Source organism: Rhopalosiphum padi, chromosome 1 (assembly GCF_020882245.1).
Source record: "Rhopalosiphum padi isolate XX-2018 chromosome 1, ASM2088224v1, whole genome shotgun sequence".
In the NCBI taxonomy this organism is placed as follows: domain Eukaryota; kingdom Metazoa; phylum Arthropoda; class Insecta; order Hemiptera; family Aphididae; genus Rhopalosiphum; species Rhopalosiphum padi.
Window position 1 is genome coordinate 37297911 of NC_083597.1, and position 25022 is coordinate 37322932.

General features: G+C 23.8%; 1 protein-coding gene across 1 annotated transcript in view; it reads right to left on the reverse strand.

Annotated features, from left to right (window-relative positions):
- The window catches only part of LOC132917735 (serine/threonine-protein kinase 32A), an 88471-nt gene that overhangs the window by 3030 nt on the left and 60419 nt on the right, over positions 1-25022 (reverse strand). Inside the window, exons 3-11 of the mRNA XM_060978614.1 lie at positions 19733-19788; positions 14511-14676; positions 12237-12396; positions 9289-9326; positions 7957-8046; positions 5624-5850; positions 2269-2394; positions 857-982; positions 657-799 (exon numbers count right to left, since the gene is read on the reverse strand). Of these exons, the coding sequence (XP_060834597.1) occupies positions 657-799; positions 857-982; positions 2269-2394; positions 5624-5850; positions 7957-8046; positions 9289-9326; positions 12237-12396; positions 14511-14676; positions 19733-19788 (1132 nt within the window). The remainder of the gene's footprint in view (positions 1-656; positions 800-856; positions 983-2268; positions 2395-5623; positions 5851-7956; positions 8047-9288; positions 9327-12236; positions 12397-14510; positions 14677-19732; positions 19789-25022) is intronic.

The following is a 25022-nucleotide window of genomic DNA, read 5'->3' on the forward strand; positions in this document are numbered from 1 at the left end:
TAGTATATTACACATAATATGTATCGATATAGGTACTTATAGCGTTTTTAAATCCCATTATTTATTTTTTTTTTTTATGATTAATGGCTGAAACAAAAATAGGGACTTCTGCACGAAAATTAATATCAATCCAGGTATTGAAATTTATGTTTCAATTTATATTTTAACCATCGCATAAAAATTAAATAAAAATATTACAGATATATCTTACATCTTACAATAATAAAATTTATAGAATGAACAAATCAATAAAGCATGCTGACCATCGATATCCGATGATTTTTTGAATATTAAATCATCGTATAAAATAGAATCGACCAATGAGATACAATTATAATCTATAAGGACGTATACCTACACCACTGAATTTTACGAATGCGATTTATGATGCGATCAATGTATCCAATTAATTATAGTCTTTGTATTTATATATAATCCTGTTGCAGCCTGTGGATTAAACCATTTAAATCATTTGAAAATACGTTTAAAAATGTCTCAAACAATCCTAGTATTCACTCAATTGTATTTTTTCGCCAAATACAACGAATCGTAGTTTTTAATTTTATATTTTCTACTTTTATGTTTTATCCGCTTCTCGTGCAGCGATACGTTTCTAATATTAATCTAAATTTATCACTGATAGCGTTCAAACTTACATTGCTGGTATTGTCGAGGCGTTCATAGCTTTAATTAGTTCCTGCTCCCAGTCGTGTTCTTTGCGTTCCATTTCTCGCCTCTCTAGTTCTTTCTCGCGATTATAGCATTTAAAATGTTGAAGTTGCCTGCTAGTTTCCGTGTCCTGAGAAAATCATGAAAAATTAATCATTACAATTTCCACAAAAACAAACATTCTTACTTCAATTGTCATGGAAGTTCTGAGTGACCTTTGCTTTGCCAAACGTCTAGGCTTTCGATGTAATGGGTTGGGTTCAACGATCATCTCTTCCAATTCAAATGTTGGATCACAGTTCAGCCGATCTTTCTAAATAGATAGCAAATGATCACGATAAATTAAATATTAAATACGATTATAGTACAAAGTATTCATATAATTTATTTAAATTTACTTTATACATTTTAAATGAGTTCCGAGTTCATTATGTTATTTAAAAATAAATTACTATATATTATAAAACAAGAACAATTTACCTTAATTTCCAAACAATGTTCATACAATTAAACTCTTGTTTTACTGAATTTTTTTTTTATTATTTCATTACAACTTTATTTATCCGCCTTAATTTATATATTTTTAGTTATTTTTAATAGCATATATTTACATTTTAAAACAAAATGTTACTTTAATGAAAAAGCTAGTTCAATTTAAACTTTAAATTGTATTTTGTTATAATAACTGCTGTTCACGCCTCATTATTTTTTAAGTGAATTTTAAACTAAACAATTTGAAAAAGTAATTTTAAAAACCATTGGAAAAGTGAGTGTTTCATAAATTATCTTTGTTATTATTATATTATTATTATTATTAGTATAATCTATAATTTCGAATTACGTGTAATATAGTTTTAAAATTATTTTGCAGATCCTCAAAAAAAATAATCATAATTTTTTATTTTTTATTTCTATTTCGTGACAGTATGTATTAAATTAAAAATTTTATGAATGGACAATTAATTTTCAAATTCTGAACATTCAACATACACGTAAAATATGTAAAACCTATTCAATCTTTATTTTCTTCGACGTCATGTACGAATATAATACATATAATAATTTAATTGTTTGATATTTGATACAAAATGATGATTTTACATTGTTCAATAATCCCTCTATTCATATATATATATAATATGATCAAATCTTCAAAACTTGAGGTATTCAATTGAGCAGTTTTCACACTATCGATCTTATGCACATTACGTATACGTATAGCTACTATATTATTATATAATAGTCTTGTTTCTTGTCGTTGATTGGGTAGTTATGATGATAACATTGTTTTGGATTAATTTATACGGATTTCATTGAGTTTGGTTACAATTATATTGTTTAAATTCATACTGTTTGCTTGAAATACATCATGGCGTTGAAGCGTAGAGAAATCTGAGAGCCAGATTTTCGGTTGTATTATTATGATACAAGTTTATACTGTAATATTATTTCATGCTTTTGAATACAATACTAATTAAAACATGTTTTGTTATTACTGCTTGTTTTGAAACTATTGGTTTGTATACGTCCAATACCTCTAAGTCCGAAACACGAACATTACAGTTCGATGTATAAGTATTATTATCGCGTGCGACTTACCGGCGGCGTAAACGGTGGCCTGATTTGTTTTTCTAATATCATTCCGAAATTGTATCGATTTATACATGGAATGGATTTCAGCTTCTTGACCGTAGTGATTCTTTCCTCTGGGTTAATGCACAACAGCTGAAATAATAATTTAAAAAAAGTATTATTATTACTAATAATAATATTATAATAGTAAAAATTCAACGCATCGTTATATTTTGACCACAGTTTGATGAAGAATTACGATGAAAAATTATTTTTAACTTTTAACTTTTACTAACGCTTAGTTATTAAATCATATTTTATACATAGTTTATTTAAAAATAAACATTCTTCCTAGAACTGAATCATTTTTTAACAATACGCTATTGGTTAAAGAATTTTTTGTTTTTTGTTTTATGTAATATAAATAGTGTTATGCGTTTCTTTTTAAAGGTGAAAACTGTATACTATTTTTTTTACATTTTTAATTTAATGTATAAGCCTATTAATCATTTTGTATTTGTATGTATTATATTGGTAAAAATAGGCAAATGTTTGTTTGCATTTAGTTTCATACAATTTTACTATGTTTTAAAGTATTTTTGTAATAAAATGTTTATACTTGATAATATTTGACAAGCTTTTTTAAACTATGATTTATTAAGTGTACTAAAAAATATCTGAACGTCTTTAAAGAGAAAAAAATAATCACACGGACAAGATAATAGAAAAACTAAAAAGTCAAATTGCACTTTCTTTGACTAACTTTATAAAGATAAACTAATTTTAGTTAACTAAAATTCAAAATCCTTATTTATAAATATCTAATTTATCTTATAATGGCATTCAAGTTAATTTAAATAGTACGTCGTAGAAAAAAATATTCACGCTACCTTCCTATCAAAAAAGATCAACTAATCATAAATCACAAAATGTATCATACATTAGTGAACCATTAGACCATAATATTTACACTTCTAAACATCCTTATATCGTCTCCGCATCCTCAACATTACAAAAAGTTTTATGATCCAAAACTATTCTAAACCACTAATTTCTAAACTTGCTAGTTGCTTCAGACAAAACCCCTGGAAAACCTTTCCGACAACTTAAAGGAAAATAAACTTTGGTAAAACTTAAAGGAGTTCTCATCATTTACATATTTAACACATTATAATAATAGTAAAATAAATTATAAAAAAAAAGATGTCATGTTCCTTATAATCAATACGTATTTCTGATTTCACACGTATTATAGTTAAAAATCTACAACAAACTAATTTTAATTTAATTTAATATTTAAATTCTGGGATTCAAAGATCCATAATATTTAAAAATAAATTAAAATTAATGTTTTCCAATCAATAAAAATGCAGGAATTATTTAAATTGTTGAAGCAACGACTATTTTTTTTGATTCCACACCACTATTGGTTCCAATTAATTCCGGATAAAATCACTTTTCTATTGTTTATATAATTAATATGTAACGGCTGACGTTTTCGTTTCAACATTTGCTTTAGGAATATTAATAAGACCACACACAAATTTAATTTTTTTTACCAATTTTTATTTTTATTTTAAATTATAAATAAAATAATAATTCAACACCATATTATATTATGATTGGTGGCACAATATTAATTCCACTGGTACTTGTGATCGTACTTTTTATACATTTGTAACTAATATACTCGTTTTTTCATTTTTTTTTCAACGAGCTTCTTTTATTACTTATTTTAAATGAATAAACCAACTATACGACAGAAAAAATAGTGTTAACTGTTATTAATATTTTATTATAAATATTATAACGAGTATGTCTAATAATATGTCTCTTATACCTATTTAAAATTGTAATTTAAAATTTAATTGATATTTCAGCCTATAATTACCACTTATCTGGATAAAAAGAATAATTATTTGTAAAAAAAAAAAAATATTATTTCAAATAATTCATATATTTTTACATAGTTGATGAAATTTATTACTTTTTATGTCTACCATAACATTTTAAAACTATATTGTATCTGAGAAAAAAATGAAAAGTATAATTCAGCAAAAAAGAAAAACGAACAAGATTAAAATATACTATTCTTATAAACAAACAATGATTTGATATTTTTCAATTTTTTTTTTGCTTCTTAAAAATATATATTTGTTTTTAATATATATGATACCAAATCAAAAAAAGAAAAAAAAATCCCATATTGAAAAGAAAATATATTAAAAGTGTACGGAATTCGGTTGGGTCATAAATGTGTTGACTAGCTGTGCTATGACAGAAACAAAAACTAAAAAAACATAGAGTTTATTTGTATGAAGTACATTCTTCAATGTCATATTCTTGTATTAATTGAAAATATTTAAGTAGGTAGTTATAATAAAAAATTGATATCTACTTATAATAATAAATAAGATTTTCAAGGATAACAATTTTAAATATTATATATTATTATTTTACTTACACGTGCATTATTGTGTACATAAAGTAGACACTATATATTACAACTAAATAATTTCGTAAAAAATTTAATTATTTATTTTCATTTTATTTCAATTTTAATATTACTTTAAAAAACAATTTCAACACAAATAATATTAATTATTTTGATGAGTATTTTATGTCTACAGGGTATTATGGTTATATATTTTATTTACAAAAGTAGTAGTAGAGACAACTGAAACCATTATATTACTGTGTTTCAGACAGTGTCAAGCTATTTGGCGCCTAGGGACAAGCATTTACAAGAAGCATCTTTTTCCTCATCATCCATTAGGTGGGTATAAATGGGGTAAACACTGTAAATTAGAAAAAAAAGAATTCTATTCTAAGTGTATTCTATAAAAAAATATTTATCAAAGAATAAAATTATCTGCCTGAACTTTTTTCTCTAACCATGCAAATCATCTTCTATTTTCAGTGTCCACTAATAAATTGGTGTATTAAAATATTTTACTACTACACTTCACAAAAATCATGTGAAATTTCAAAATATAATATTTTATCAATTAAAATAATAATAATAAATTAATGTTTAGGCGCTCGGCAGTATTTTATCAAGCTTAGGTGTCTCCTTCACACATTTTGAAATGCCTTGTTTTCAGATCTTTATGATGTTGAATTATTCTTCTATTAGCTTTATTATTCACATATATTGAATAAATACATGTTTTAAAAGTTAAAATTTATTTTAGAGTTGTAAAAAATAGATTCCTCTAGTAGGTCTATATTATAAATAAATATTAACTTTAATAAAAAGGCGACATTAGTGTCGAGGGATGAGGCCTAAACGACTCAGTCATGGTAGAATATAATAGATAGTATATTAATTAATTTCAGTGCATGCCGAAAAATGTGTAATTGATTTTTCATTGTTCCTTACTCTTTGAAATAATACGCTCAATTGTTCTGAACATTTTGGTGGTATTGCGGTGGACGCCGTCGAGTTCATCAACATTGACCGAACTTCCCTAGGCGTTGTACCAGAATGGATGTCGTACGGTCGACACCTTGACATGACTTCATAAAGTGTAACGCCTAGTGACCACCAATCAACAGGATACGAGTATCCAGCGCATTCGCCCAAAGAACATAAGTATACTTCTGGTGCTGTTTTTAAAAGAATTATGGAATTAGTTGAATAAAATTAGCTAGAATTATTAAAATTCTATAATATAATTACATTATTAGGTATTAAAAAAAAAAAAATAATAATAAATAATAACACTTATAACTACAATAGCTAATACATAATACGAAATATTGTTGTGATGTCAAAAATAATCGATCTGAGTAAAAACAAAATATAAAAATTTGATATGAACCGTTTTTAATTCTCGAGTAAATATATAAAGTATCAGTAAAATAGATTTTAGATTAATACACAGTGTAAGACAATAATATTATTCTATTAAAACACAGAAAACCTTTTAATTTGGACATCGTCCGTATTCGGAAATGTTACGGTTCGATGTCAGTAAAGCTTAGGAAATATGATCTATTGCAATCAAATCCCTGATGGTTGTTTTAGGATGGGATATTTTATAAGAGAAATCTTGATGTAAAAACGATGGCGTTAAGAGTTTAACTATTATATAACGTAACATTTTTTTACAGTGGTAGCTTGTTTAAGGAAAATCGTCATCGACTGTATGAAAAACGAGAATGACAATGATGGTTTTGAAATCTAATAAGTGTTCTGTAATGAAGTTGCCGTTTATCGAGAGGTATAAAAAATAAATAGAACACGATCATTATGGCATAATATGAATGTTGATCCGAATAAGCTGTTTGCTATTAATTTTTCAATGTGGCACCATCGTTTATTTTAGTAAAAATAAAATGTATAATCTTTTACCATTAATTATATTGATTCGATTATTTTAAGATTTACCGCAGTTTCCTTGCGAAGAAGTTAAAATTAAGGTAATTATTCAAAATTTCGCCATTTTCTCATTGCGAAAAAAGTAAAGTGCATATTAGATAATCTAATGTAAAATTAAAAAAAAAATCCCTTGAGTAGAATAAAATGTTAATATTTTTAAATCTGAATATGTAGTTAAAAACAAAATATATGATATAGTGTTCGAATTATTGCAATATTTTATATGTGAAGAGTTATAGAAAGTATAATAATATCATAAATATATTATATAAATCGTAATTTATAAATTTTTGTTTTTAATGATTACATTCATATTCTTTTCTTCAGTTTCTGTTTTTGATATCCCAATGATCCCAGTGATATTACAATTGTTGTATGCTTAAGGGCACTTTTTAAGTTTTGATTTTTTTTCTTGTTCACTTACATAATACTCGGCGGTATTCGTGTAATCTATGGTATTTGTATTAAAACTTTAATAACAAATAAATGGTCTTACAAATAAAATACTGTGTAAAGTAATCATCCAAAGTTTACTATTGTTCATTTTATTTTCACTGATATTGTATATATTATAGAACATTACCACGATAGAATTGGAATTCATTTTTTCATTTTGGTTTAAAAATAAGTGTAAGACCAGTTTTAATAATTTATAATTTAAGTTCAGTCGTACTTGAACTAGAAAATAACTAAAACAATATATTGTTCAATATATACGTCACATTTTAATTGTACCTATATTATTTATGAAGAATGAAAATCAAATAAAAAATGCCAGTTTCCTAATATTCTTTGAAAACTAATTAAATGAGTAAATAATTTCAATGTTTAGAAATGTATTAGTTAAATTAATTTATCTACTCTTGAAGTATTTTTTTTTTATATACAAACAATGGTATTGAAATTTAATTTATTTATCTTTAATACATTTTAATTTTAGGTAATTTGTCGTAGTTTTATTTTTTTAATGATTACCTATTATAAAATGTATCATGTTATTTGTTTAACTCATTTGTTATAACTAATAACAAATAAAGTAATATATAATTTTTATTGAATGTATTATTAGCTATTTTTAATTACTGAAGTTATGAACGTCCAAAATATTATTTTGTATTATTTATTGGCACACATATATTTTCTTATTTATACATTTTCACATTATAGTTATTTTTGTAATGATAGTATATATATATATATATATATATATACATAATATATTTTATAGAATACACAAGGCCAAAACTGTTATGATACTTACATTGTAAACAACAAAATATTTTTAAAAAACATGTATAAAAATTACGATATGGATAAACATTTGTATATACCTATGTACGGTTTGGTGCCGGATAACGATGATGCTAATTTTTTACCATGTAGTGTAGCTGCTATATTAAAGTCGGTAATGTGGGCATGACCTATAAAACAAAATACTAAGATATTAAATGGTGAATAAGTTGATCATAATATTTATAATTGAAATATTTGTTAAATGCTTTGTAGAGTCTGTAAAATTATATTACATCCTAAGCTCAAAAATACTTGAAACATTTTATAAATGTCATTAAATTAACAAATAGCTTAAAAATATTCTTGTTTTTATGGTATTATTTTAGGTATTAAATTTAATATCAATAAATTAAAATATCTATTTTCATACTTGAGATTAAAACTGATATGAGATTGTTATTATAAATGATTGGTATTATTATAATGAGTTTTTCTTCCTTTGTTTAATACTTTATAGAATACAAATACAGTATTAACAAATTTAATACAGTAATTCAAAAAGTAACAATTAAAAAAATTGATAATTTTAAATTTTAAATTATTAGTTTTGAGTTTTTTGTAATTTTTCTTAGTAATTTTTCACCATTAAACAATATTAAATGGTAAAAGGATTTAGGCAATCACGTGTTTTAATTTTTTTTTATAATATATGAAAAAAATAACATTGATTTTTGTGCAGAGACTATTTTCAAATACAAATATTATACAATGTGAACTTTGATGATTATAATTTTAATCGAGATACAATATTTTATGTAGTTTTTTCTAACTATTACATGAAATTATATGTAAAATAATATACTAAAATTGTTAAATATGTGAAGTATTGGATGCTAGGATCTTTAAATTTGTATAAGTCTTAATGTTTTAACCTTAAATACTAAACTGTTATTATTATATTAGTTATTTGGTAAAAAAATCTTTCTGATACAAACAAAATTAAAAACCAACAATCAGAAAAAAAAGCCGCAAGTTTTTAAAATTAAAATTAATTAATTTTTTTTTTTTTTAAGTAGGGGAGAAATAAGGATTTTTTAATTTTGATAGGTTAAATAATATTATGATGAATAATATCTGGTGAAATGTTATTTAAGTAAATGTTTTAAAGAGTGCGGTGATCTTTAGTCTCTAAAAATTGTTTTTTTGTAGTGCAACAGCAGCTAAATAATAACGTTTCACATTAATTGCCAATGTTATTTCCAGTCTACTGCGGCGCTGGGTCAACGCATTTATCGTGATAAAACTAAACTTTCTAGTAATATAATAAATGGTTTAATGGTGATTTTCAGTCACGTATGAATAACGTTCATCCACGATCATCCTGTAAGTTGAATAACATAATACATAAAAATAATTATGTCTATCCTTACCTTCTTCATCTAGCAAAATATTTTCCGGCTTTATGTCCCTTAGAGAGCATGTAAAAGATTATTGAATAAAAGTTATGGATTTTAATAATATTTTTTTCATTCAATTCATATATTAAACTTCAGTATTTTCAACTAAGTTTCAAAATCAATAATAGTTATTCTTTTAAAAATTATTTTCACATATTTTACAATCGATCATCTTGTAGCGGTCAGTTCACCATGATCACGATATGATGATTCAACCAAGGTGTATAATATCAAGTTTCGCTAGAGGCTCAACGCGAAAGAACATTAGTCGATCAAAACCTGGTTGGTTATTACTACTTTCGTGTAAAATGATAATATGTTTTTTTTTTTTTTTTTTTTTGAGATCACTCAGTGGCAACGACGACGCCGCACAATCAATCACCGGCAATGTACTCACACATCTTTCCAACATTTACTGAGCCGACCCGTGTATAACGAGAGCGTCCTCGTACTTATTCGTAACAGTGATCGCTCAGCCGTAACCATTCGGGTAGTGAATAACATAATATTGTGTATTAGATTGACACGAGAGTTATAAAAAAACTTTGCTGTTAATACAAAAACCACATTCATTTCTAAATAGTGGTTCTTTTTATCACTAAACAGCAGTTTTCTAGATAATTCGATGTTTCTGTAACTACTTTTTTTTATACATAATTTAAAATCAATACATCACACCTATTTTACTTTAGATGGTATATACATTTTTTTTTCAAAGGTGTTGTGTGTTATGTACAATTTATAATGTTTTCAAAAATCGATAAATTTACAGAAAAATTGACAATTGTTCAGTGCAATTAGAATATAACCGCCATGCACCTATGTACTATATGTAAAAGGTGAAGACGTTTGAAAGTTAAAAGTTTGAAGTTCATCTTAAAGAATTTATTAAAACTGAGGCGGACCACTAAGCTTTTACCACAGCACATTTTAAGTTTTCGATAGTAAACGTTTTCGCATATACGAGTATAATACCGTACATATAAAGTTATTTGTTATACCGTCCGTTGTATTCGAGTATACTATATTATATTATATTATATTATACGTATCTACAATCTAGTATACGGTAACATATATGTAAGAATATGATGGAATTAGATACATGAATGCGCGCGCGTGTCGCAGACGTATTTACTCATACAGTGTTTGAAGTGAAGTTAATGGCCGAAAAACCCTAACAATATAATCGGTGTGCTTAGCGCAGCCAGTGAACGTACTAGAAATACGAGAAAGATGATAAACAGTTGTGAATATAACAAAAAAAAAAAAAACCATTCGTCGCATTTGGTACACACGAATACAACGATTTTATAATAGATGATTCATCTATACACGAAATACACAATGCCCCACTTACATTTGTGTCATGTTTTTATTAAATTTAAATACTTCACACACCGTTTAATATTATTCGTTTTTAATAAAAAAAGTTTACTTTATATTTTTTTAAAAGTGAATATAATTATGTATAAATAATAAATGTTGAATTAGTGGATATTTATTTATAATTATTTAAAGTTTTAGTGAGCGTAAAAGTGCGTTTTGATTTTCCGGGAAATCTTTACAGCTTTACGCCTCTCACCTAAATTTAAAATTCTTATAAATAAATAAATAAATACTATATGTATATTCGTTTAATTTTGTATTTATTCGTCGAAATGATATAACAATAATATTCTGATTTTTATGTTATGAAGTTTAATAGAAAATCATAATTGTGACTTTGTGAGACATAGTGAATTATTCAATTTTTAATAAATTATATAAGTATGTATGAGTACTTTTAAATAAATATTATTTTCGAAAACTCAATAATAATTAGTAGGGAACGGATTTAAATGCTCTAAAAAACAAGAAAAATGCCTTAAAAAAATATGATTTAATGCACTCATAACAGAATTTTTTTTTTAAAAATGCACTAAAAAAATACTCTTAAAATTATTTTTAACATTGAAAAAATGTTAATTAAAAATATTAATTATATGTATCATTTACATCATCATCTAGTTCTCCTATCTTATTTTTTCTCTGAAAATTATTTCCAAAAAATGAATATACAATTTAGACAGTATACATTCGTTATACTTTTACTTTGTGTTTCAATAGTACTGTATAATCAGGTGCTGCTTAATTTTTATTGATTTTTATCGATTTATATATAAAAATGCATTATAAATGTCAAAAAAAAATTCAAAATAAAAGTTAATTTTTTTATTTTCTTAATGTATGAAATGAAATTTGTGCTTGGAAACCAATGTTTTCGATAAATTTGCATTTAAATCCATTCCCTAATGATTAGGTAGGTATTTCAATGAGTGGTTTTTGGCAATGGAATTATTATTATGTGCTATCTACGAATAACTAATATGATAATATTACTGTGATTTAGATGTTTATTCTAATGTTTTATTCTATTAGGTAGCTCTATTATTCGTGCTGAAATAGTTTAAAAAAAGGATTCGATATAATAAGCTGGTATTATAATTTATCGTTGATGATAAAATGACAATATTAACTATGGCCCAAGAGATAGGCATTCCTAAACGACTCTATCCTAGTCGAATCGTTTTATTTTGCCGTTATCACTGTAAATGTTATTAATTCTTATAATAATAAATATTAGACAGATTTTTGAGGCAAAGTTAATTCTAGGTATTTTTTAAACTTAAATAAATATATTTTAATATTTATTAATATTATTGACGTTTCTAATATGTTCAAAAATCTTTTAACCCGAAAACGTCTTGAATATCAAAAACAATCTACCTACATAATATCTACCTTCATTACAAAACTAATTAATACAAAGTCCAAACAAACATAATAGAAATGTGGTTCGTACATACATTTAGTATACATAATATATGCTTTTGCCTCGAAACTACGGCAAACATTGAATTGTTGTCATGTGTACTCACCTGTGAACTATGTGCTCGCTTTGCAGATATTCTAATGCAGAGCCAATTTCGCACGCAAACAGTTTTATTGAATTTTCACTGAATTTGACGTCTTGACCCAAGTGGTACCTTAAGTCGCCTCCCAATAATAGGTCTGAAACCATGAATAGGTCTTCCTCGTCTGGAATACAGTGGTTAATAATGTTTAACATAGTTTTTGATTTATTGTCATTGCACAATGCACATAATATTATTATTTATAGCGACAAAAACTACTACCAGTAGGTAATCAGAACGAATACAATAAAATAGGCAAATCAGTTCTATAATAATGTGAAAAACCCCCCGAAACATAACGATTGAATATCAAATTCAATAAAATATTTTTGCTCTACTATAATATTGTATTATAATCTGTATATTTGTTTTATTTCTATTTTATTATAGTTTGTAATAGGTAGGTAGTCAACTTTCAAACATTTAATTACGTATTTAAAACAAACGAGTTCTAAAAACATTTACTAGCATATTGGTTCAATTGATGGATATTTTAAGACCCATCAACCACAGTTCTAGTTGGGTTTGAACTCAGTAAATGGAATAAATAATCAGGTGTAACACGATTCCACTAAAAGTGTGTACCACGCGCTCTTCTATCTAATGCGATATTAACCGATTTTACATTTCCGCCAAAACATTATTCGTGCTATTAAATTATGTTAGCTTTATTTAAATTACTATAAAATATTGAAAAATAACCTGACATTATATTATAGAATTACGTAATATCGTGAGAATAATAAAGCAATTTATATGAACTCTGTAGCAGTTGTCGGGACTGAAGTAATGAGTAGGTACAGTGTACAATTATGTATACTGCAAAGATTTAAATAAAGTTAATTTTTTTTAATATTTTAACGTAATGGTAAACAGTTTATTATAAATATTCATAAATACAATAAATCTACATAAAAACAATTAAAATAATTTTTAAGCTGTAACGATAGTAAATACATATAATATACACAAGTATAATAATATTAATGTATTTTTTTTTCAAATTGTGGGATACGCTTTTTGTAAAATCGTACCTATAATACGTTCAACAAAATTTAATTTTAATAAATATTTAATAAGTATATTATTTCACTATACACAATTAACCTGTCAATTACTCCATTTCTGTAGTCGGTTATAACTTATAATCAAATCATTTTTCTTTTGTTAGCTTTATGTTTCACATTGTTTTATATTTGTATTTGTATTGCCCAAAGCTTTGTGTAGCCTTCCAATATTTATCGGATTTTCAGATAAAATATTTTTATGAGCTTTATAAATAATTTTTCTAAGTCGTTTTACGTTGTACGTCATCATTGATGAACTCAGATATACCTTATATTTAAGATAGTTCTTTTAAAATTATTTCTATTTTGGTTTAGAACACGGATCATTGATTACTTTGCTCTTGCAATTTGAGTTTATTATTTTTCTTTCAATGGTGGTTATTGTTAAATATGGTTTGTGGTTGTGAAAAATTAATTAGTCTGATATACTCAGTTTTTGCATTCATTTAAATAAACGAGTTTTTTTTATGTATCGTCAACGAATATTTTTGTTAAATGCATTAAATGGTAAAATAAAAAAAAACTGTTTGTATAATGAATTTTAACTATAGAATGTAGACATTTTTTTTTTTTGTGAAAACGTCCAGTATCATCTCATTTTTGGGAATTGGATCTTGCCTAAATAGTTGTCAAATTATATAATTAACACAATTAATTATTGTGTAATCGTCCGAAAAAAAATCTATTTCTTAAAATTAATGTAGTACTAATCTTTTAAACATTTCGATTTTGTCTCATTTAAACACCCGAGAAACTTGAACAAGTTCGTTTTAATTACAGGATAATATATTTTATAAGTTATATTATAATATATAGTACTGCTCTTGTGAAATACTGGAATCTTAGACATGATTATTTATTTAGTTCAACATTAAATGTAATATTGAGACAATACCATTATTTTATTAATCATACAATGTATTTATAAACGTTTAAGATAAAATATATCAATTAACCAATCATGAACTCATACGATAGGGAATTACTGAGAATTTATATCATTCAATAATATTTAATTTTAAACAAAACAACTACCTACATAAAATGTAATATATACGTAGGTGGATCCATCACAAACACATTTCTGTTGATAGAGATGTAAAAGTCAGAAAGAGAGTATATGCTAAATTTTGTATTATTGACTTTATAGTATATTTATATTGATTCATACCTTGAAAAGAGAACCATAGATTTACCAGGAACGGGTGTTCAAGCGTAGTTAATATTTCCATTTCTCTTAGAACATTTTTTAAGGCATCTCTTTCAATGCAACGACTCTTCTGCATGTACTTCATTGCGTACATTTGACGTGAATTTTTTTTTTCCACTATGCATACCTATAAAAAAAAAATCATACACAATAACCTTTTATCTAATTATAATGAAATATAATATAAAATATTTATAATACTAGTCACGTGGAAAAATAATATTTTTAAATAGTTTTCAAAACATTTATGATCGAGTATCGATTTTTAAAAAAATCAGTTTATACAATGTAGAGTTAATTCAACAATAAAATTCTGATAAATGATTTTTTTAATTAAATACACATCAACAAGTATATTAAACATATAGATACATATAGATATATATTTTTCATACATCATAATTTAATTATAGTCTACAAAATCACACCCCATTTACTTATATACTCCTATATTAATAAAATTCTTTGAAATCTAGACTCTCATAATACAAATCTATTAAAATTATATTCAAGTATTCGTAAAGATATATTATACTGGTTATCCATAATGTCCACAAAAAATGACTTTACTGTACCATATACCACCTTTCAAGTCCAGATATAATATTTATTTACTATACGATCCGTCAAAGACCGAAATCATATTCTTAGTACTATAATGGGTTTGACGCCTACTCATATATGTATCAGTGAAAATAATTATTGTTATTATTTGGTGACCAAATTGTTGACCAACATACCACGTACTCGTAAATTATTAAACAATTATTAATCTAGAAAAATATGATAAATTTCAAATGCATTGTAATTTGATATTTAAACATCATAACTAGTTTATATTTTATATTTATTTGGGAGAAGAGTAGATAAAATTAGTAAGTTAACTGTTAGGTATATAATTACTAGAAATTTGAATTTCTGAAATAATATTTAGTCTATGTCTTTTTTTTTTCATTTTTCTTCACTAAATCATATATGATAATAATACAACATTAAAAAAATAACTTGTACTTTCAAATAACTCTTTAATAATTTTTGTATCTATACTGTATATTGTAAAAAAAAAAAATTATCCAAGCGTAATTATAACTATTTCAAGTAGTTAAATTTAAAATAGTATACTCCCTATAATTGTTTTCGATTAAAAATATATACAAAATATATAGTTTATCGAAATTAAAAAAAATAATAATAATAAATAATCGTTTGGAAGAAAAATTAACAGTATAATTAGTTTAATATTGAGAGATGTACACGTCATATATTTTAGTGCGATGTTAGGATGTAATATCCAAATGACACCGTCGATTGTATTACACTATTAATTATGTTTAACGGATCCAATAATGTCTTGTTGGACACTATAATATATTATAATTTTTGCAATGTTTACTCATGAATAAAAGTAGATAGTATAACTTGAGAACTTACTGTATTATACTTATGAAATTCACTTTATTAGATATTATTGTACATAAATCATAATATATATAACTACATATAAGGTTTAATATATCGAGAAGTAATATTGTAGCAGTAAAAATAAACCAATGGTAGCATACAATTTGTAAATATAAGCATCAGATAGATATAGATAAGCAATATATATATAATAAAACAGCTATTCTCGGAACTGTAATAACGTTGCGATTATCCTGAAAATATTTACCTTCTGATATATAGCTTAAATAATATTATGAAAAGTCCATGTCATACAAAGGATAAATATTTTTATTATTGTGTACAAATAAACTATTTATGAGATAGAGAGTATGATATATTTATATCTCACTTTAAAATAATAAAATTATAAAATTGGTATTGTTTAAGGGTTTCCATTTATAATGAAATCAACAAAGACTATATATTAAAGAGACATTATTTATATATCTACAATCTAAATTGTATATACATTTATATACGTATATATGAATATAATATGTGTATAATTAAAAACATTGAATACGACATTTTCTGGGCTCAATAAAACGCTAATAGTTATTTTGGATGTTAATTATAGATAAAAATATAATTTAAATTATTTTTAGACAAAAGTTTAAGTGGACGGAATTATGTTCGATGAAATTGACTTTTGGAAAAAATAAATAATAATATGTATATTATACATTTATATTTATTAAATTCTACCCTTTTCATCATTTTATGTAATATAAGTAACTCTGTTAACGAATTGGGTGATTAAGAAAGTTGAAAACACGATTTTATTTCATTTAATATAATACGATTGCTATAAATGGTATTATGTACTAAATATAATTCTTTGTATCTACAAAAAGGTAGGTAGTGAGTATAAAATATAAACGTTCATATGCTGTCTAAATTAATTAAACGTTTAATTACTTAGTATAAATTTATGTAGCTAGGTATACAAATGTTATTATTGTTAGAATTATTTAACTTATGGTTCAAAACCATATATTTTATACATTGTATAAGTGTAGGACCTATTAAAGTAAAAGTAAAATAAGTTTTAGAGTTAAACGAAATCATTTTAGTGACGATGTAGGAATTAAACCACAATTATATAATAATTACTATTTTTAATATTTTTTTTTTTGTTTTGATCAAGTAAACAATAATTGTATGTAGTGCAAAACACATACATTTATATATATATATATTTTTATCTATTGATATTTTGTTAGACATACAATATTATATTATCATAATGTAGAAATTAATTATGCGTTTTTTCTCAACTATGAATTTTTTGTTTTTATAGTTTTATATAATTTAAAAAAAGTTATTTTATTTTAAATAAATGATTAATTAAAAATAACAATTTGCCAATTATTGTATCTAGACGTTTCGTCCACCCTTGATGTATTACAGCTCAAATAATAATCCTACATCACTAATCCAAATTCGTTAAATTTCAAAACAAAAACATAAAGCTACACAAATATGGGATTTAAAATTGTATATTACACAAGCGTGATGACTGAATAATAAATATTTTTTTATGAGATTAAAAAGAGAAAATGTTATTTATATATGTATATATATTTATTAATTAACTTAAAATAATACTCATTTTGTACTTAAAAATAAAATAAATACTTTAGAGAGTTTATCAAGATATTTTTAATATTATTTTACGTTGATAATAATGAATGCCATGTTTTCATCTTGAACATAGTTTATTTAAATTAAAATGCTTGTATTATATTTTTAACATTATGATTATATTCAAAATAAAACAAATAACAGTTTTTTGGTAAAACGAAAAAGCCTTATTAAATGTAAATTAAAAATATATTCTTACAGAACACATAAAGGGAATGCGAAATTGGACCTTTTTAGAAAAGATATTTATGAATTAAATAAATAAATACTTGTTTAAAAAAATAAATTAGAACTTATTTTTCGTTAAAATAAACTGTTGCTTACTTATAATGCTAAAAATGTATTCACGTTTACCAGCGTATTCCAGCTTACCTGATTTATGTATCAAAGTATTTGTCTTAGTATATATTTATCAAAACTAAAATATATAATAATCGTATTCTATGGACATCATTTTTTAGATAATTTTATATTTTTTAGGTTTAGTTATAATGTAATCTATTTTTAAGTTATAAAAATATCACATACTAGGTATATATATTATTAGCTATCAAAATCAATTTTTTCTCATTGATTCAAAATTGTAGCATTATTTTATTTTTATTAATAATACCTAAATTAAAATTAATAATTACTTCAAAGCCATATAACTTCATTTTTTAAAAATTTCTTTAAATTGTTTCAATTTCTTTATATTTTTAAAATATAAACACCGTGATTCTGAATATTTAAAATAATTGTTGAGTTATTTAAATTACATGTTATACATAAAATAATACTTATGTTTTATATATTTGCACTCGTAGTATTAAAATGTTTTTTTTTATGTGTAATCGATATTCTGAATAGTTATTTAAATATTTAAGATGTATTACTAAAGTTACTTTTTGATAGTAAGTTTTTCCACTACCCTAAATACCCTAAATAATGCCACATAGGTCTATCTTCTATAATTACCTATATACTATAAATGTGTTTAGTAGTGTAATTTCTGATTAGATTGTATACATAGTGCATATAAAATCTCGTAGCCAGTGTGTTTTAGTTATTGAAACTCCTTGGTCATATGTATACGAAAAATAAATTTAATATAATAATATGCATTAGATTTATACAAAATATATTCTCATATAGTCTCATCATTATTGATATTATTAATATAAATATAATATAATGACTATGCTGTAGAGTGTTTAAAATCACAGGTTATATTTAAATAAAAAATAAAAACACCCCTTTATAATCAGTTCTGGCTACGCCCCTCTGCACACGCACTAAAAGAGAGTTGCAAAAAATACATTGTGCATGAAATACAAAAACAATTTTAAAATAAAATTGTTTAAATGCATGTATTTCCAGGTTCAAAGTAAATATAAGACACATAACATTAAATGAAAAATATTAAAAATAAAATATAAAATTACGTAAAACATTTTTTTATGATTTATGGTTGTTACGAAAATATTAATATTTAATTAGGAACATTTGTGTAACCTGTAATCAATAAGCTGTAAATTACGACTGAATCTTTTTCAAAAAATAAATCAATCAACGAGTGGATTAAAATGGAAAAAAAATATCATAATCATCGAACAACCAGTAGGCAGTAAGTATTGACTGAGCTTATAAAAAAAATAAAATTTCATTGACTGTAATATGAATCTAACCGTCTAGACAATTTAAATAAGTAGATTAAATAATTTTTAGATTGCAATATATATATTTTATTTTAATACAATTAAACTGCAGTAATGAAACATATTATATAATAATATTCTTCTTCTACGTTAGTTAGTTTATTAGTGTTTATTTTTCAGTCGAGTTCATCATATTGATAATTTTAATACAAGGTTTATAAATTGCTATATCATAAAATTTCCCTCGTATTTCGTGATTAGATGAATATATTTTTATTACTTACATTCCAATTTTACCGTACGAATAAAATATTATATATTATTTAACATCATTCAAAATACGACATCAATATATATATATATGTATTTAGTCACTACATTTTTATTCTATTTTAAATGTCGCAATACATAAAATCAACTAGTTATTACATATAACTGGCACGGTTTGTTAGTACTTACTTTACCAAAACTGCCTTTACCGATTGCTCGCAAAATTTCAAAGTGATCAAAGTTTACTGAAATCAAAAAGAAAACTTTTAAAATATCTTTCAACATAACAATTACATACGTATTAATAGTAATTTATATCACGATAATTAAGATATATCATAATATCAATAAATAATTATAAACACCCTTTGCAGGTTATTTTGATAATTTTTTTTTTATTGTTGTTTAAATGTATATACAATTTTTTCCTTTAGGAACAATAAAAAAATGTGATAGTATAAAAAAGATACATGGTTATTTGATGAGAGAAGTCACCCGGTGATAACACTACCCTAACTTGATGAAATGTTGATATAAAAAAATAAAAATAAATAAATATTACTAAAAGAAATCAATATTAAGATCCAGATCCACAAACAAAATACGTTTTACTAAAATATCTTTAATATTTGTATATAAGAACTAAACAAATACTTAGAATGTTTGAAAAAATATAATTCAAATATAATATGTATGAAATGAATGCAATTATGCAAAACCTATTTAATAAAACGTTAAAATAATTAACTAAGATTATCTACTGTAAATAAAAAGACAATTATAATTCTATAAGATTTACTTCGATTGTCTATATTTCTTTAATATACTCGTATATTTATATAATATTATGTAAGCAAATATTTGTATCACAGATGAGATTAAAGTTATCAATACTATTTTTTTTTTTTTATATATAAAACAATAATGAATTCATTTTTGTAGAAAAAATCATGCATAATTTCAATATACTTAAAATATATTTATTTAATATTTTAAATTATCAATATTGATTTACTAGTTATTTAAATTTTCAATTTGTATAAGATAATCCGGTATATATTGTATTGCATATATAGTGTATTTATACTGTGTTCACAAAATAATTAATCCAAATGTTAAAATAACAACAAAACCTCAAAGAAATTATTCAGACATAAAAATTGTATAATATAATATGTAAGAATGTAACTTACATAGTTACATTCATGCATTTAATTTATAAAATAATGAAGGGTTTCTTAAGAATATTTATAATAATTTAAAGTGGTTAGACATTTAATTATCCAACCACTCTAAATAAGTTGTTTTTCGTGGAATAACTATTCAGTAAGTAATAAATAATTAATTAATAAGTTTGACCGGTGTTAGAAGATTATTTTGCGTTAAACACATAATGCAAATTAAGAGCTATGTACATTTTCTCGTTAAGTGCAATATAGTTTATATTTTTTCAAAATAAATATTAGTGTTTTAGTTCTTAAATAAAGATTAACATTTGAATATTTCAATTCTTTATCATTAAATATTTTTATGGTAATCATTTGCTGATGTAGTCTAAAATCGTTTGGTACCTAATTAAAATAGAGAGTATTTCTTGAAATATAACATACAATTAAAACCCAATTCTATTTGTTTTGTATCAATAAATTAATTTGTTAATGAATATTATGTACAATTATACTAAACTTTCAAATTAATAACGACATAAATATAATATGTTTATTGAACATATTTACGGTTTTTTTTTTATTAGTTTATAAAGACTTCCATATTTACAGCTACTAATGTTAACCTTATGCATCAAACTAGTATCAAACCATTTTTAAATAAAAGTTATAACATTTAAAAACGAATATTTGATAATTATGTATTCTGCTAATACTGTGTAATATTATTTAAACAGTTGTGTTTGAAAATAATAACACAAGTATCAATCAAATATATGATTAAATAATGTTTACATTCCAGGAAAATATTATACTATTTTTCCAACAGCGTTTGGAATTTTTACACTCTAATGTAACGAATATATATTTGAAATTAATTTAATATTGTTAAAACACTTTTAGATTATCCAAAACATTCGCAAATATCGTAACATTAACATGGCGTACAGTTTATAATTAATTGTTTTTAATATGATCTTGTTACTTGTAAAATATTTAAAGAAAAACTCTGGAATCTGACTAAATTATTTTAAGTATTTTTAATGAGAAAAATAATTATTCAAAGTTGTTTTTAAGCCAATGAGAAATAAATTAAAGATCGAATAAAATGCCAGATTTTTTTATTTTGTTTTTCTACAAAGAACAACTAAAGTTCTTAGTTATATTAATGATTCAACATATTATGCTTTAACATAAAATAATGTTTTGAGTAAATATGCTTATAATTGTTTCTTCTGTATATTTACATTTCATACTTGTCCAACGCTTGACATTTTTGAGACTATAAAAAAGATCAAAAAATAAAATTTTTTTTTTTTAAGGGTTTTTTGAAAATCTTTTTTTGGCATGCTGTGAAAATAAACGATAAAAGCATGAAAAGTAAAAACTCGCGTTTTCTTTCACCTAAGTTGAATATTTGTTTAAGGACGCCATTCGCAATAATATGTTGAAAAAGGGTAAAAAGTTCATAGAGGTAGAGTCTTATGAAAATCGATACTGTATCCTATATTATATAACATAATGTTGTATTGTGCTCTCTATACTTCTATACTACTTTGAAAATCAATGTTTCGTTTAGTTTTGGACCAAAAGCGATATTGCACTCAAGTTAATTTATCAAAGTCATACAAATACGTTTGAGTTATACTTTATTTATCTTTATAAAACTATTCCATTATATGTTTAATTATGTAAATCTTAGGAAGTTCAAGAAGGTGAGAATATTTGTAGTCATAAGATTGTATTCAACAGTGGGTTAATAAATGCTAATTTATTCGTGTTTAATATTGCTCTTAGCTATTTGAAAATAACATTTTGGTTATTTACAAATATATATAAATATAATCTTGGTATACCTAATAAAGTTTTATTTATGTACACACTAAGAAAACTTACGAGTTTTCTTCGTATATATATTATTTACTATTAAATTATAAGTTTCCCTGGTATTGGTATATTGTATATTATTAAATATAATATAATAATAAATTGATACGTTATAATTTATCCAATAACATTTATTTTACACTTTTTTCTTATAACCTATATTAAAAGTATTTCTTAAATACGTCAATAAGGGTTAAAACTGTGTATAAATAACTTACGTAGTTACGTGAGTAAATACATAATAATTTTAATTATAGATATAAATTATGAAAAAATCATTTGTCAGTAATATTATTTTATATTATAAAATAGTAACAAGTCATACATCAACATTGGTTTAAAATAGTATTGCATATTTAAAACAAAATACAATTATCAAGTAAATTACTGTCAACTAGAATAACACTTGATTATAGTTGATTAAAAAATAATATAAAAAATATTATCTTTAAGATAAATACTTAGCATATACGTACTCTTAAAAATGATTTAAAACTCAAACTAATAAATTTGTATCTAATTTATTGTTTTTTTTTTTTTTAAATAAAAAAGGAATATATATATATATTCAATATAATACATTGATTTATAAAATAAACTTATTTAGACAGTACAATCGAAGAGTAAAAGTGTTAAATTTTGTAAATATTTAATTTTTACTGTTGTCCTTGCAGTAGTATTATAGTATAATAATCCTTATATAATTAACTTGAGTCGTTCGTTAGAACTAAACTTCTGTTTTAAAATTACAAAGCAGATTATTTTTATAGTATACGAGATAAATTATCTTTTATATCATAAATTCATAGGAATGCGGGTCAAATAATCATAATATAAATATTTCATACGCGCTTCAAAAAATGTTACGAATCACCAGTATTATTATATTATATAGTTTGTAATATTAGACCAATTTTTTATTATTATATGATTATATTTAAATAAATTCAATTAACCAACCCAGCATATTTCATCTGATAAATTGAAAATATATCAAGATATTAATGTTTGATTATTTGATAATTTAAATGTATGATGTTTGGTTATTATTAATACTTAATGTATAATTATTAATTCTGCCTTAATATTTTTCAGACGTTCATTTAACAAATTTTAAAATGGACTGCGAAGAGAATGTGCGATTATACAATGATTAATTAAGTTTTTAAATGTTATCTTTATTTTAGAAATATTCGTTACTATTTGAATCATTCGTACATAATATAATTATAAACATTACATTAAGAACCTACCAAAAACTCATTTAACAAAACACTATGTATTAGTTTATATTTATAATATTAATGCAAATGAGTTAACAAACTAAGCATTTACACAAATGAAAATAAAATAAAATTGTTACAATTTCCGACAAACTATTAACTGCCAATTAAATAAATAAAAAACATTCAAATAAACAGAAAATAATATACATTGTAGATATTTTTTTTTATGTAATTGAAGGTTTAAAATAATTTTCCACCATATTATTTCTTATAGTTATGTGTCCATGTATAATTCATTTGATTCTTGTTTGTTTGTTTTTCGTGATTGTTCGACCGATAAAAAATATTTCGTAAAAAACGTATGTTTTTAATAATATTTATTCTTTAGAAATTTGCATAGAACAATGTTTTTAACGTACCTATACATATTTAAATCTAAGAAAAACACTTTGTATACTATTTTGAACATTAAGAGAATGTCTTACTTGCATGTGTTGTCTCTGTCTCACTAATAATGAATATACTAACATTTACGTTCAGCGTTTTTCAATTTCGTAACATATTAATTTTTAAAAGTGCACGTTACTCGCTTGAAAAATAAAATATTTTAAGAGTCAACGATATAATGGATTGTGATAATATGTCGTTGACTCGTATTGTTCTTAAATTTAAGTTTGTATAGGTCAGTTCCTTTGAATATTAAACTAGAATTGAAACTACTGGACACTAATGTGCAATCACTATTTGGAAATAATATGTAAGACGGAGAAAACACACGTGGATGAGACGTTATAAACGTCGATATGTTTTTTATTGGTTTATTTACTTTATTTGACATACAATTCTGAAGTCCGGTGAAAATATCAAGTGCCAATTAATTGTAAATGGTCCGATCCCGATTCCATCGTTTTATCTTAACAGATTATCTCTATTTATGTTTTCAACGTTACTCCGCTTTACAAAAACCTCCATTGTATTAGTGGAGTAGCTAAAGTACACTATAAAATATTTAAAAATCGTTTCCATAAACATTGGACACCCTAATCCTTTGATTTAGTGTATAGTTCTTGGTGGCAGTGGTCTTTTTAAATGTTTTCAACCTCCCTTCCTATTTTATACCAATAACAATAAAACTACTTTTCGCCCATCTACCTAGTATTATATACGACATCTATTCATAACCAAGACACAAATAAATTC